The 15,214-nt window shown below is 40.6% G+C and overlaps 1 protein-coding gene across 4 annotated transcripts in view; it reads left to right on the top strand.

Annotated features, from left to right (window-relative positions):
• ZFAND6 (zinc finger AN1-type containing 6) overlaps positions 1–15,214 on the top strand; it is a 51,889-nt gene that overhangs the window by 27,275 nt on the left and 9,400 nt on the right. For 2 of the 4 annotated variants that reach the window (XM_063313844.1, XM_063313845.1), the window contains exons 2-5: positions 3,305–3,474; positions 5,569–5,680; positions 6,978–7,081; positions 11,473–11,694. In XM_063313844.1, the coding sequence (XP_063169914.1) occupies positions 3,321–3,474; positions 5,569–5,680; positions 6,978–7,081; positions 11,473–11,694 (592 nt within the window). In that variant the 5' untranslated portion in view covers positions 3,305–3,320. The remainder of the gene's footprint in view (positions 1–3,304; positions 3,475–5,568; positions 5,681–6,977; positions 7,082–11,472; positions 11,695–15,214) is intronic. The other 2 variants (XM_063313846.1, XM_063313847.1) reach the window with 2 other exon arrangements.

Here is a 15,214-nt window from a genome sequence, read left to right as displayed (position 1 = left end):
GTTGAGGATCCAGTTTGGGACTGCTGCTATAAAATGCTTCTGAGTCTGGTTTTTTGGGGGTGGGAGTAATGACATTATTCAAGAACAGGGAAAGGGGTAATTGGGTCAGACAGTTTAAGAACCACTGGTTTGGGGTTTGAAAATACCTCACTGCAGCCTTAGTGACCGTTGGGATGCAGTGTAAGCTGATTGTGCTGTAACGGCAATTGATTAAGCTGTTTGTGAGAATCAGAGGGATGTTTCCCCATTAGGGTAGCTTCATGAGGACAGGCAAATCCAGATGTGTGGACTTCAACTTCCAGAATTCTCAGCAATGATCACGCTGGTTGGGGATTTCTGGGAACTTATATCTCCATATCTGGGGGACCCTTTCCCTGGGGAAAACTGCCCTTGCATTCTTCTTCTCCCGTCTCCAAGTCTAGATTGTAAGCTTTTAAGGTACTGTATATGAAATAAAAACATAAAGATAAAGCTCCCCTGAGTGAATTGTAACTCCTGGTAACTAGATATGCACATCCATATAGTTTTCTTGGCAACAATATAGAATTGGTTACCTGTTGCTTTCTTCCATGATGTTGTTTCAACTTCCCAGCCTAGTTTCCGGGTGGACTCCCATCCAAGTACTGACTAGGCCTAATCCAGCATGGTGTCCAAGCCCAGACGTCAACTAGATTGATGTGAGGTTATTCTTACAACAATCCTTTGAGATAGGTTAGGCTGAAAGAACATTTAAGTCAGAATTATCACCAATGATTTGAGCAAGGATTTGACCCTGTTCTCATAGAGTCTTTGTCCCAAACTGTATCACGTTGGTCTTGGTGGATAGTTAGGCCAGTACATTAATGTAATGATCTCCCAGTATAGCATGTGTTTTGTTTAGGAAATAAAGCAGCCTCTGGATCCTGTGTGTTTGAGCAAGGAAATGAAATCAGGAGAAAGGAGGAACAACTTACATATTTTTTAGTTGGGAGATATGATGGGGGAGGGGGAGACAGCACTTGCATTTCTGCTGTCACTAGACCCCTTTGGTGGGCTATTCAGCTTCTGAACAGACGAATGGCCAACAGAAATTGATGTAACTTGTCTTATTTCCAACCCGCCCCCCAAGGCTGCTTTTCCTTACAATATGAAGCAAATCCGGAATACTTTTGCATAGCTACAATACCGCAGTTGATCTTTACTTAGTGAATCTGTTTCTTGATTGGCTTTTAATTACTACTTAGTTTAAAGAATCCAAAGAAACAAACCTTTTAACACTTTGGAAAGTGCGGAGAATGCTTGTAGAGTCATTAGTCTGATGGATGAGTCTCAGATTCATCCTCCAGCTAAGAGAAATCAAGAGCTAGTTTAACTTGTACTGAATCATGTTTTTCTTGCTGTTCCTATTGAGGTATGCTTTTCTCCCTGCTCTTTCTTCCTGTTTTGGTGCATTTGGCAGTGTTTTCGCCTCCCCTTTCTTCTGTGGTGCTTATAGTTCACTTGATCTCACACCAGCTACCACACAGTTTCCAAATTTTGATCTTCAGGGGATGTTTTTGATCTGGAAGTCAAAGGACCCAAAGGGGCTTGCTGGTCTCAAGCTCCTACAGGAGCCATTGAATACCCACCACAATCAAGATATGCCAAAGACCTAAATAAGTTCTCTAACTTGAGATGTGCCTTCAATTCTTGGAACAAGTCTGGCTTGGTTTAATGCCTGCTGTTTCTCTCCCTATTGCCTGTGTCAGTTGAAGGTACACTTAGAATATAAGCTGCATTCCTCTTGCAGAGGATGAGTGCATCTGGAAAGAAGGTGAGCCCTTCTTTCACAGAAGCTCCTCTGCCAGAAATGATCTTTTCTCTGAGCAGCTTCTGATAAGCTTCTTGCAGGGGGTTACCTGCTAGAATACCCTTTGAACACCACTACCTGGTTCCTGTTCCTATGTTTTTAGCTCTGACATGGCCCTTTCTGCCAGGACACTCCAGAAGGGCCATGGCTTAAAATAATAGCTAGGTCATAGTATATTGGCTGGACATTAAGGGGCAGAATAGAAAAAAGAAAATAACTCGAATTCAGGAACAATGACCATCACAAGAGGTTGGTTTTGGAAGAGAAGAGCCAGATGGCAATCAATCCCAATAAAGCTTATGAAGGATGCTCTGCTATCTTCCATTTCTTTTGTTCTGCATCTAGGTGGACAAGTTATTTTCCCCCCATGCACACATATGCCAATCCATAACATCAAGGCTTGCTAGAAGAGTGAATGCAACCAACTGTAATTTCCTCAATGAACTGCAGTTAAACAAACCACAGCTTGGTGTGAAGTGTGTTTATTCAGGAGCAAGTTTCCCTCAAAACAGTCACCTGTTCTGCATGCCTAATGCTTTAGGTGGTGGACTGGGAAAAGTGATGGTTTCTTGGAAATTGGGGATCATTCTACATTTTTCATAAGATGCTACAGTATGATAAATATGCAATTTTCTGAGCTGTTCTCTTGATACTTCTGACCAATATTACTTTAGGTAAGTGTAAGACATTGGAGAAGAGATGCCAGGACAGTAGTTTGCTGACTACATATTTATCTGGCCCCATATACCTTGCAAAATCCATGTACCTTGAATTTTGCCTGCACTGATCCTATGCTTTGAATGGTCCAATCTCTTTTCATTTGTAGGTTCAGCTAGGCTATAGTTGCACAACGTCTTCATTCAGGGAGGTCAATTAGTATTTTATAAATAAAAAATCCAAATATAGACATTCCAAAAAATGACTGTAGAGAGGTTATAGAAAGGGCAAGGCTTATACATAGATACACATAGTCCTCAAAACAAATAGACAGATGATTACAAAAATGAGTAATGTGCTCCCAGCTATGGATCCCTAAACTGCCATTGCATTTTTGGACCAAAGTTTCCTGGCAGATGTTAAAGTCAGCCATTCCCACATCATGGAAAGGCTTGCTGTGAAAAGCTTACCAACCATTCCCATGGGGCCTGCTTGCTTTTTGTATATCTATGAGACCTTGTGAAGGAATTCCACCAATTCATATAACTGATCTTGCTTGCCTACTTTAGATGAACAGTTGGAGGCAGATAACACCTGGTTTATTAATCCATCCATGCCAAGGCTGGTTGCAAAAAGGAAGTATAAACTTCATCAGTCTCCAAGGAAGAGAATGAACATGTCATTCTGACCCCTTGGTGTAAAAATATGGCCAGTTTCTTAAATACTGCTGGAGTTGGATTATTTGGGGTTATATTTAGCAGGTTGAAAAGTCTTAGGTTGGTCTGAATTTGCTGAAACCATTTATCCCTTGTTTCTCAGGTTACTAGAAAAGAGTATGGCTCAAGAGACTAATCATAGCCAAGTGCCTATGCTGTGTTCTACTGGATGTGGATTTTATGGGAACCCTCGTACAAATGGCATGTGTTCGGTATGCTATAAAGAGCATCTTCAACGGCAGAACGGTAGTAATGGTAGAATTAGCCCATCAGGTAAGTGTGAAGCAACAAAGAGCTCTGAATTAATTTGTTTCCTTCCTAGAGGCAGAATTTGGGGCAAAGTGGAATATAGACCAAACAAACCTACTGTTGGGCGAAGTGAGATGGTGGCCTTAAACAGCAGAGGCTAGAGAATGGGAAAGATGTTAGGGGTCAAGGCTCTACAATTTATGCTCAGCCTACTCTGGATGGAAAAGGGCAACCAAATTGATTAGGGGGCTGGAATAATCGGTTTGCACCTGTGTGCCTCCCTATGGGTAGTCTTCAATTTCCTGAAAGCTCAGCAGTGGCCACACTGACTGTGGAATTCTGGAAGTTGATGCCTGTGCATCTGGAGATTGCCCAGATTGTGGAAAAGTAGATCACAATGTGCTTTTATTTTTAGTTTAGAGCAAAGGGAGGGTAAAGAATAATATCGAATGATATAAGAGATAAATATATGGATGTTAACAGATTAAAGAGAATTGTTTCCCCTTCTGTTGTGATGTTAGAATTCTATTGGAATTAAGTTTGGTGAGATTCAATTCTGATAAAGAGATGCAGTTTTTTATCTTCATATATCTGTGAAAACCACTGTTGTGTAGTGGTTAATGCATTGGATTTGGACCAGGGAGACCCAGGTTCAAATACACTCTCAGCCATGGAAACCTTTGCTCCATTGTGTTGCAGGTGTGCTGTGGGGAACAAACTGGAGAAAGGGAGTGGTGTGTGCCACCTTGAGTTCCTGGAGCTAAATCTAATAAATGAAATCATTGACTTCTGGAACTTCTGCCACTAGTTGTGGGGATGAACCATCCATCACCAGCCTGGATGATTGTGAAAGGGACTAGAGATATTAATGGAAGATAGCGGAAGTCATGGCTTTACTCCTGTTGGCAGTCTGCATCCTCCTACAGGCAACATCCCTGGAAAATAGTTGCAGGGAAGTGATTTTGAGTCATCACATGTTCTCACTCTGCCGGCAAGCTCCCCAAATACATCTGGTTGGCTGCCATGTGCTACAGAATGCTAGAGCTGATAGGCCTTTGGGTTGATCCATCTGACCTCTTAGGTTCTTACACGTCTCTTCTGTTAGTCTGTTGCCACTATGTTGGCAGGGTTGAAGAGCCTGATTCAGCTTGTGGTCCGGTTAGCTTCTGTAGGTAAAGGGAAGATGCCATCTCATGCCCCACCTGTTGCTGCCTAACGTCATGAGGTTTGTTGGGGGTTTCACTCCACTGACTATCAGAAATGGGACTGGTGAACAGCCTGCTTCCTCCTCCTCATCACAAGCAGTTCTTTTTGGTAAAGAAAGCAGTGGAGAGAAAGAGGAAGCAAATCTGCAACCATGATTAATTGTATGGGTCCTCCATCCTCACCATTTAGGATATGATTCAGCTTTAAAGGTAGCATTCTGTCCAGACCATTTCAACATGGCTTTTCTCAGTATAATTAAAACCTGATTCTGGTGGCTTGTTTATGGTATCCGACTCTGATCTGTGTTCCTTTGTCAGCAGATGCTTGCACAACTTAGCTGGAAAAGGGAGGCATAAATAACTTGAGGAAAGGAAAAGCAGGTGATACTCTGTTGACAGCTGCAGTGGAATCAACACTGAAACACAGAATTGCAGATGTTCCCATTTCAGTGGTGATTTCCTTGCCAAGTTCTATGTTGTTGCTTAAGTTAACAGCAGCATAGGAATCTAGCATGGTGTAGCAGCTAATGTATTTCAGCTATTTACTTTTTGTCAAAGCAAATTGCAGGGGCCTGTGGATGTGTGAGGGTGGTTGATCTCTGCCTTCCTATCCTCCAGGTTAGGAACCCTCTCTCCCCTGAAAAGCCAGAAAATACAAAAGCTTGCACCTGCTAGCTACATCTTTGAAATATAGCATAGTTTGGCCTGCCGTTAATTGGAATAGATTTGTCTCCTTGCAAGAAATACTGGCATCTGATTTGATGAATTGGCAGTGGGTAACATGGGTCTAACTGCTGCATTTGGAAATCTTTGCAAGCCACTCCACCAACCCCAAGGGGGTAGATAATGTTGGCAGTGAGCAGAATCTTGACCTGATGAAAGGCTGTTTTGACATTAGTGTCTCTTCCTCTAGCAACTTCAGTTAATAGCCTAACTGAATCTTTACCAGTTCAGTGCACTGACGGCAGCATTCAGGACGTTCCATCAACTCTAGACTCTACACCTGTACCACCTACGCAGCTAAGGTAATGTCACTGTGGTGCCGGTGATACTCTGTTTATAGAAATTGTCTGTTGGGGGTTCAACATGGGAACTACATGGTCCAGAACAATCTTCCTATTTATTAATTGGTCCTGCTAGACTCTATTTGTCTATATAAGTATTGTTCATGTGGGATTATTATCAAAGCAGGAGTGGGTCAGTTCTTGCCTTACCCACCCATAATGTTTAATAAGGACTAAGCAATTGGGCTGTATAATGCTTTGGATTTAGTTGGGATGATGTGCTTTTGAGAGCCAGTTTAGTTTATGAGTTAAGGTGCTGGATAGAAACTGGGAGACCATGAGTTCTAGGCTTCCCTTAGGCATGAAAGCCAGCTGGGTAACTTTAGGCCAGCTTAGCCCACTTCACAGGGTGGTTGTAGGGAAATTAGGAAGGAGAAGCATTATGTACACCACCTTGAGTTGTACAAAATAAAGGCAGGATATAAATCTAGTCAATAAATAAATAAATATACACAAGCATGAGCACAGCCTCTCTCTGGGGCCTTAATATTATTTAATAATTATTATTATTACTAAATTTACATGCCATCTGACTCCCAGCAACTCTGAGCATTTTCACCCAAGCAATCCTGCTGATCCCAGGGAGGATCAAGTGAAGGCTTCCACCTAAAAATCTTTGTGGTCGATATGTATGTCCTCTTTATACCCTTTTGATATGTAGACCCAAGCGGTACACCTATGATCTGTCTTGCTTTCCTTGGCTTTTAATGTAGGTGTTCTCTTCTTTCTGCCCCCTATTTTGGTGACCCTGCCATTCTTCTGTCTAGAGGTCCTGTGGTGGTCCTCCTTCTGTCTTCACAACCACACTGTGAAGGAAGCTAGGCTGAAGCACTAGCTGGCTTTGTGAACTTCATGGTTGAGGAGGGGTTTTGTCCTAACAGCCAGGAACCACGCTGAGACAAGGAATAGGTCTCTAGTGCTTTATTACTGCTACATTAGACAGAAAATCCTAACAAACTGAAGAAGCGTGGGAAAAACCCAGACAGATAAACCCCAGAGGTTAAGGCAGGTGTGATCTGTGTCTCTTTGAATGGCTGCTTAACCCCTCAGTACTACGCATGCGTTTTCCCCCCTGGATAGAGGCCCCCTCCTGCTCACCATCAGTACTCACGACAGGTTTGAACTCCAGTCTCTGTGATGCATAACGTCACCCTGCTGTTAATACTGAAATGGTAGATCTTAGAATATTTCTCTGAGTGTTTTTCTACATAGTGGAAAATGGAGGCACTTTCTAAAGCGATCTTTTCTTTTCTCCCAGTCCCGTATCCAGTCCATCGTCACTTTTAGCAGAATCTGTAGCAACATGTGAAGTGGAAAGTACAGACATGGACAAAACTGGACTTGAAGGAGAAGACGTACAAGGTTAGCACAAGAGTTCTTTGAATGCCTTTTGCTTCTGTTTTCACTTTTGTTTGTTTCTTTGGCATTCAATCACATACTTTGCCCAAAGGCAAGAAAAAAAACAAGTTTCTTTTCTTGCTTTATTACTGGTTATTGATCATTCTGCAATGCTGCTTGTTCAAAAGCTGCTACGAGCAGGACTGAATGAAGGTGCCTGATTGTGGATTGGCTCACAATTGTGGTAAGGAGTGTCCTTCTGGGATTGCCAATAATTGTTTGTGCTCTGTAGTAAAGAGTATTTGAACATGCTTCTGATTTTAGACCCAGAAGACAATATCAGTGGATCTGGATTTTTTTTAGTGCTTTTTTGCCTGGGGAATTCTCTATTGGCAGAATGTGACTCTTGTCATCTACAGAGTTACAGTACAAAAAGTAAATTGCAGCATTTGGATGAACAGGCTTTGAGATCAAAACCAACGTTTATATCTTGCCAAAGTCAATGGTTGGACAACTTCTTCTGGCTAGGGGCTGATGGCCTACGGTGGGTAGGGCTCCAGTTTTCAGTCTTCTGATGGCTTAGAAGTATGGTGACCATATGTCCTTTATTATAAAGGATAGTTCTTTATTTTAGAAAGCTGTCCTTTAGATTTATTTATTTTTCAAAAACTCACTTTGTCCTTTATTTTGGTCATTTAACTTTTACAGAACAAATGGTTAATGCACAATCTGATTACAGAAATCCTTTTTAATACTTTATAGCTTTTCATGCTTTTTAGATATTTTTATTAGAATATGCATCTCTGTAAAATTTTCCTTGGCTTTGCTTTTGCATTTTGCTCTGTAAAGCTAAGTTATAAATATAACCTTTTTTATCCTAATGAACCTCTTTCAGATTTGCCCCTTTTTCAGGTTTGTCCTTTATTTTTTCCAAGAAAATATGATCACCATAGTTAGACACTAATTTTGCTCATTACCACCCCCCAATGAAAAAGTAGTCCTATTTCAGTCTTTTAAGAGGTGCAAGGAGTACCTTAAGCCTCAGCAAAGCTTAATGCATCTGTATCATCTCTTAAAACTTCTAATCCCACTTCCCAACCCAAGAAAAAGTCCAAACATTCACTCTGGGGACTGCTGGGGGTCCCATATGAAGTGTTGCAGGAATTGTATGTTGTGTTACCTATTCAACATGTGTGTACCCAAATTAATTTTGTGGTCTTCACAAGAATTCAGAGATCATTTGCTTCACCCAAGTGTAATTCAGCTGCTTTCATCCTGAAAACCACAAAAAAGTAGCCTTATCTTCAGGTTTTATTAGATAATTCCCAGTCTTTTCAGGCTATATTTCTCTGCCATTTTAGGCACTTCAGTGTTTTTTTGATTGTGCTTTACATAATAGAAATATTTAAAGGCATTTGGATTAGATTTCTGCAGCCAAAGACAATCCTAGGGCATCTCAAAAACGTAATAGTTATTATGGTATAGTAGGGTTATATCTCTCCCTTTTAAAAATAAGCAGTTATTTATTTATTTATTTGTCACATTTTTATCACCGCCCATCACCCCCACAAGGAGGGATCCTGGGCGGTTCACAATGAAAACAATTTAAAAATTCAATAAAAATAATAAATAATACTATTAATAAATATATAAAAATATAATCAAATCCAAGTAATGGCAGATCTAGTTCAGCTCATAAGCCAGTAAGGTTATGACATAGCCAGCATTCCTTGGCACATGTAATGGATGATCCCTTGCAATATGTTTATATTCTAGGAAAACTGTTGCAGAAGGCTCATGAGTGAGATCTTAGTGAAGAATTCAGTAGCTAGGCCCCTAAGATATCAGATAGCAATATTCAAATTGAAATATTTCCTAACTAGGTAAAAAGGGTTCTCTTTCTTTTCCTTGAGTTTCCCTAACTGGAACAGGGTTACTTCCTTGAAGATTACTGAGTAGGCACCTCTGTTTCCCTTGTTTTCTTTATTTCTTTTTGTGCATTGAGTGTGTTTTCTGACTGTTTCTTTTCCTGCAAAGCAGTTCAGATGCCAACCTTTTAATATTTATCACCTGGCCTTTATAACACATTCCAGAACAAAGTTGCTGGGCTTGGATACTCCATTCCAGAGTGAATTTAGAAGAGTTTATAGAATTGACCAGATTGGACAATTTCCCTCCCTCTAATTCAGAATTGTTTGCCCTGTCTGAGGTCTTTGGCAGAGGACTTTTGCTATAGAAATTGAATAAATAAATAAATTCCCCCATTGCCTGATCCTTTTTTAGTTGGAGAAGCTGTGGAATGACTACAGGGATTACAGTTTGCAAGGCATCTGTGTTGTCCCTGTGCTTCATTCCCTCCCTGAATAAAAATGTAGACACTGGATTTGAACCCTTTTCAAAAAATGGTGGGGAGGCATGTTTGCTTGATGGAAGAGTTCCTTGAACATGTCTCCGATATCCCATAAAACCCTTAGTTTTTCAAAGTTTCTAATACCTAGAACGTCGGGATTGGCAACCTGTGCTAAACTAATGACAATTTTTTGCTTCAAAAAGTAATGGGTGGGGACAGTACAAAATGAAATTTGAGGAATTAATTAAAATGAAACCTCTTTATAAGACCTAGAAGATAGACACAGCAGATAGGTAGGTAGGTAGGTAGATAGATATTTTCTCCCTTCTGACGGTGTAATCTTACCATATGGTAGCAACTCTTAGAGTCTCATCTGAATTTTTATGGGGCTAGATGTGACCCTGGGGCTCAGGCTATGCACCTCTGTTATAGTATGATAAGCATGATATGGAAAGAGATGTGAAACAGAGGTGAACTGTTGATACAGCATTTTTTTTCAGTCCACATATTCTGTAATTCATGGAAACTGTTGTGATTTAGAAGACTGAGGGTTTTTGTAAGACAGCACATTTAGTGAAGAGTGGAATGTTTAAAACTCTCCACCTTCCCGCTAGTTACAAGGCCTGATATTCATATAGGAGGTGATGCCAAAGGGAAATAATCATTTTCTTTCCCTCTCAAATGAACACGTGTTTCCCTGTGCCATTAAGAAGGGAGAAAAAAATGTGCAAAGTTTAGAAGCTTCCCAACATCTGTAGGGAACAACTGGTGCAGGAATGACATCATATGTAAGATAGGCAGAGAGACATCTTTGGCTCCCCCAAGTTTCTCTTGAGCATGTTGGGTTCTTATGAAAAGGTGTGCGTATGCATTTAGGCAGCAAACAGTGTATAAAAGCAGCCAAATGAAGTGATGGAGACCACGTGGACTATTTGCTTCGTGGAAGCACTTTGGAGAATGTCTATTAATTTAAAACATTGATAAGCAGGATCAGATCTGGATAATTCTTGGATAGGACACTGCCAGGAAATCTTAGGCTTGTAGGGCAGTTGGACAACGCCAAACCACATAGACATGGATATAGACATGGATATGCCCATCAGAGTCCATTGGAGTTGGGCGGCTAATAAATTCAAATAAATAAATAATCACTAGGAATGAAGTTGAGAGCCAGTTTGGTGTAGTGGTTAAGGCACCAGGCTAGAAACTGGGAGACTGTGAGTTCTAGTCCTGCCTTAGGCACAAAGCCAGCTGGGTGATCTTGGGCCAGTCACTTTCTCTCAGCCCTAGGAAGGAGGCAATGGCAAGCCACTTCTGAAAAACCTTGCCAAGAAAACTGCAGGAACTAGTCCAGGCAGTCACTGAGAATCAGACACGATTGAATGGCAAAAAAAAAATGAAGCTTGACTCAAGGAAATCTTTATCTTTTATACCTTGTTTATTAAAAGTTTCAGGGTAGCTTTGATGCACGGTGTGTGCAGGTTTTGTTATCTTACGCAGGTTGATTTGCCAGGAGGTCCCAAGATCTTAAAAGCAGCACAAGATACCATCTGCCCTGTCACTCAGATGCATTCCATTGTACTTCTAATGTTCTTCCCTTTTAAGTGTTCTTTCAACTGAATTTTGTCTATGCTAGAGGAATTCTAACTTTCCTGATGTTTGGCAAAGCAAGGGAATTGATCCAGTAGAGTTAAGGAAGTGGTGGATGGGTGGGGTGATATGGAAAAATATGACTCCATCAGAGAAAAAAAGCTTTTAACTTCCCTTCTTCTTTGTTATAAATACTGTTACTATCCTCTTTCTAACCACAGCAGAGCTAAAATTGCATCCCTTTGCTAAACAGTCCATCCTTACTACCAATTTACCTACCATGTTGTCTGATTCTCTCTAGAACTAATTAACTTTATGTTTCACAGACCTTGAATCCAATTAGTTTGGGGTTGGGGTGTTAACAATAAACAAATTGTTTTTGAAACTGAGTATGCAGCATGTTTTTTTAATCTAAAAAAAACAAAAAACATAACACAAACACATACCTAAAATACATATCCCGTTGAATAAATAGAACCAACATCAGTGGATCTTGCCGAGACAATTTCAATAGACAGTACCGGAGACGAATTTTCGATGGATAACTCAGATTTACCTGACACTACCAGGGGCTCAGAAACAGAATGCGATTATGACGTGAGCCTAGACAGTAATGTAGATGGCCCTGATTTCCTGGACGAGAGCTTGAAAGCCAAAATGAAGAGTCGTGATACAGATTTAACACTAACCACAGTAGGTAAGTGGGTTTCCTCGTTAAGTTTATAGGCTCTAGCGATGGTTCCCGAACAATATGCTGGGTTGCACTAGTTCGTCACAAAAGTGGTTGAAGTGTGCCTGGAAATCTTGCTCCAGGGCCCCATTTTTGTGCCCTACCCCCAGATGCACACATCAATACCAAAATCCAGCAGCAAAGTCCTAATTTGAGTGGTACATTTTGTTGAGCTTTTTCAATAAAGTGAAAGCTAAAATAAGGCATCTTTTAGAGACTTGTCTCTATGTTCCTCCCTTTTGCCTTAAATGGTTCCTGAAGCGCCCCCCCCCCGGGAAAATAGCCACTCAAAATGTTAGCTCTTCCCCCTCTGATGATGTCACTAGGTCATCCCTCCCCCTGAATTCCTGAGAACAAGACTTTTGTTTAAATGTGGCTTTTAGCATGAGCAGAGATGGCCTTCAAGCACCATTCTGGAGGACATATTCTAAAAAGTAGGCAGATTCAGGCCAAAACTGAATATAATTTAGTTTAAACTTAATTAAAATTAAATACTGTTACTGTTACCAGTACCACAAATAGCAACATTTGACTGACCTTGGCTGATCTCAAAAAAACAAAAACTATGCAGGGTTAAACATGGCTAGTATTTGGATGGGAGACCATCATAAAATCACTGAGCTGGAGGTATGGCTAGGAAGTCAAAAACTATCTCAGTCATGATGCTTCTGTATCATTGCCAGATTAACAACATAGATGTATCTAGCTGGGCTCAACTCAAAGGAGACTTCATCTATGCTTTGATTACTCCCTACATTGTTAACATTTTCCCCTTTACTTACTTAAAAAATGACATGTTTGGAAGGGGATTTGGAAGCCCAGAGGGCCTCAAGTTGTACTGTCTTATTCTAGAGCTGCTGAAGAATGTGTCCTCCTAATTGTGATTAGGATACCTATTCAGTCGCAATTTGGGGGTTGGGTAGAGTAGTTGTGCCCCAGATTTCATAAATTTGGGAAACACTGGCTGATACATTTGATAAAATGGAGCTTAGAAGCATCTCACTGTGATAGTGGAGAACATGGGCTCTGCCTTAACATCAAGGCAGAAAGCATTCAGTTCTTAAGTCTACTGGAGTCAATTGGGGAAATTCAGAAAAAGGTAAACTATCTAAATGGTGCCCATTCTTATCAAGTGGTATCAGATTAGATGTAAAACACTTTATCCCATCTTTTTCTTTCTTTTCCACCTCTTTTGCCAAAATGTGATACTCTGTTTGCAAATGTCTCTTCCTATTGTGCTTCTGCTGTTATTTTATTCTTGCATGCACTGTGTAGTTCACTAATGCTGTCCTGTACTGTGGTCTGTATCCAGTAAATGTGTGCCAATTTTTCCAGCTTTTCTGCATTGTTGTTTGTATATTTCCCATGTCATAATCCTCCTCTAACCTCTCTCTCTCTCTCTCTTTTTTTTTTTTTTTTTGGTTTTTCATGTTTCTACCTGCAGCCTTTCAACTTCATGCTGTTTCATAAAGAACAAAAGTGTTACAGGCAAAGCTAACAATCATTGTGACCTTAAACAAATGCTTATTTCTAGACAATCTTCCATTGACAACAGAGATGCTTGCTGTCAGTTGCATTGTTGTATGACTTTGGGTGGGTGAGAGAGCCATTTCTCCTCTTGTCATAATTCCAGGCATACTTTGGACAATAATTTTATGAACACATAAGAAACAGTGGGGTCATTGCTCAGCATTCAAGGAACTATTTGATATGTAACCAAGTATTTGCATGCCAGATGAGATTTAACTCTGCTTTTGTCTAGAGCTGCCTTCATCCATGTAACAATGCTTCATAGGTCTCCACTTTGGCCATCCAGCCATGGAGCAAGGCAGACAGTCATAGAACCATGGAAGGAATAACCAGGGAGGACTTTGGCATTGTCTAATCCACATCTTTGCTCCAAGCAGAAATCTTGCAAACATAGCAGATCCTTTTGGCAGTGGGAGCTCTACCGTATTGCTAAATCCAGGGCAGAAGTCTATCATCTCACCTGTTGCCTTTGAATTCAGGTTGTTAGTGACTGAATCTGGAGCCTTCTGCAGGTGAAGTATATGAGTTATAGAGCTTTCCCAGTTATAAAGGAGAGCAGGAGACTTCTGTGTTTTTTTCAAAGAACAAATGCTCAAATGCCTTCTTGTTTGTACTCATTCTACAGATCTTTTCTTCAGAGCCTTAGCTTTTATCTCAAATGTCACAAATGTTACTTACCTTTACCTGGGTTTACCTGAACTGTCTTTCACATCTATGAAATCAGTTTTTGTTTTCCACTGTCGGTCAAGAAGATACCTTGCATGTCAATTGCAGAATCTGATTATGAGACTTGCATTTGTCTGTTGTATTGAGATGCTCAGCAGGATATTATTTTGAAACTATTACATTGGAGCTAGTCAACATGCTTTTTCAGCACTCATTAGTTCCTCTGGACATTTTTCCTGTTCTGGTGCTCTTGAATCCCTTTCCTCCCAGCCAGAGTGATTTACCGTCTGGATTCACACATTTCCCCGATCCACAATGTAGTTGGTTTGCTTTTGGCTCAGCATGTGCAAAGCCGATTACTTTTGTCTCTATGTTGCTTAGTAATCATTGGTACAATTAGCTGTTGGATAAAAGGTCCCCAACCAAGCAGTCCAATGAGTTTAGCTTTTCAATGAGTTCTTAGCTCTTTTGCATACCATGTCCACTTGTCTGGAGTTGTTGATTTGTCTGTAACTGTATGAGTCAGTGTTGGAGCCGTACTTTGCTGGAGTCCTTTCCTGTATCCCATTATGTCAGCAGTCAGAGAAGATAAGATGACCACCTTGTGAAGCTATAATGTGGTTGGGTTGGATCAGATTGGGCTTTGCCTGTCCTTTTTCAGCTGGGTGCTGTCTAGATGTGTTGGCTTCTCTAGGCTAGTCAACCCATCTGTAGGTGATGTTAGAGAAAGCCAGCTTAGAACGTTCTATGAATCCAGCTATTGGGTTTGTTAAACCAGGGTTAACAGATGTGTAAAGTCCATTCTGGCTCTGTCCTCTTACTGCCTTCTGCCTTTCTAAGTTATTCTGCCTGCTCTCTCTTGCTTTTTGGTATTTATTCAAAGCATTATTATTTTGCCGCCTTATATTCTTAAAAAAACCCAACAATCTGCTAGCAGATGAAATTAAAAGTGTTTTCTACACTTGATCTAAAATTATTATTAAAAACACCCAATAGCAGAATCTGTTGATTTGAAGCAACATATAAATAAATAGTGGCATCAAATGGACAACTCAGTTGCCGTAGTTCACCAAAGGTCTTGAAAAATAAGGTTGTCTCTATCTTCCTAAATATTGGAAGAGGAGTCTGAATCCACCTGATTGGGGATGAAGGCTCAGATTCTAAAGCACCGAACAATTCCTCTCCTGTAACCACATTCTTAGAGAGGAGAATGTGAAGCAGGGTGTTAACATGGTGTTAGTCTTCAGATCCTTCTTCAGACCCACTTGCTTTTTGGAGTTGATTGGGCATT

Source organism: Candoia aspera, chromosome 13 (assembly GCF_035149785.1).
Source record: "Candoia aspera isolate rCanAsp1 chromosome 13, rCanAsp1.hap2, whole genome shotgun sequence".
NCBI lineage: Eukaryota > Metazoa > Chordata > Lepidosauria > Squamata > Boidae > Candoia > Candoia aspera.
Note: the sequence above shows the minus strand (reverse complement) of the source record. Positions and strands in the feature narration are given on the sequence as shown.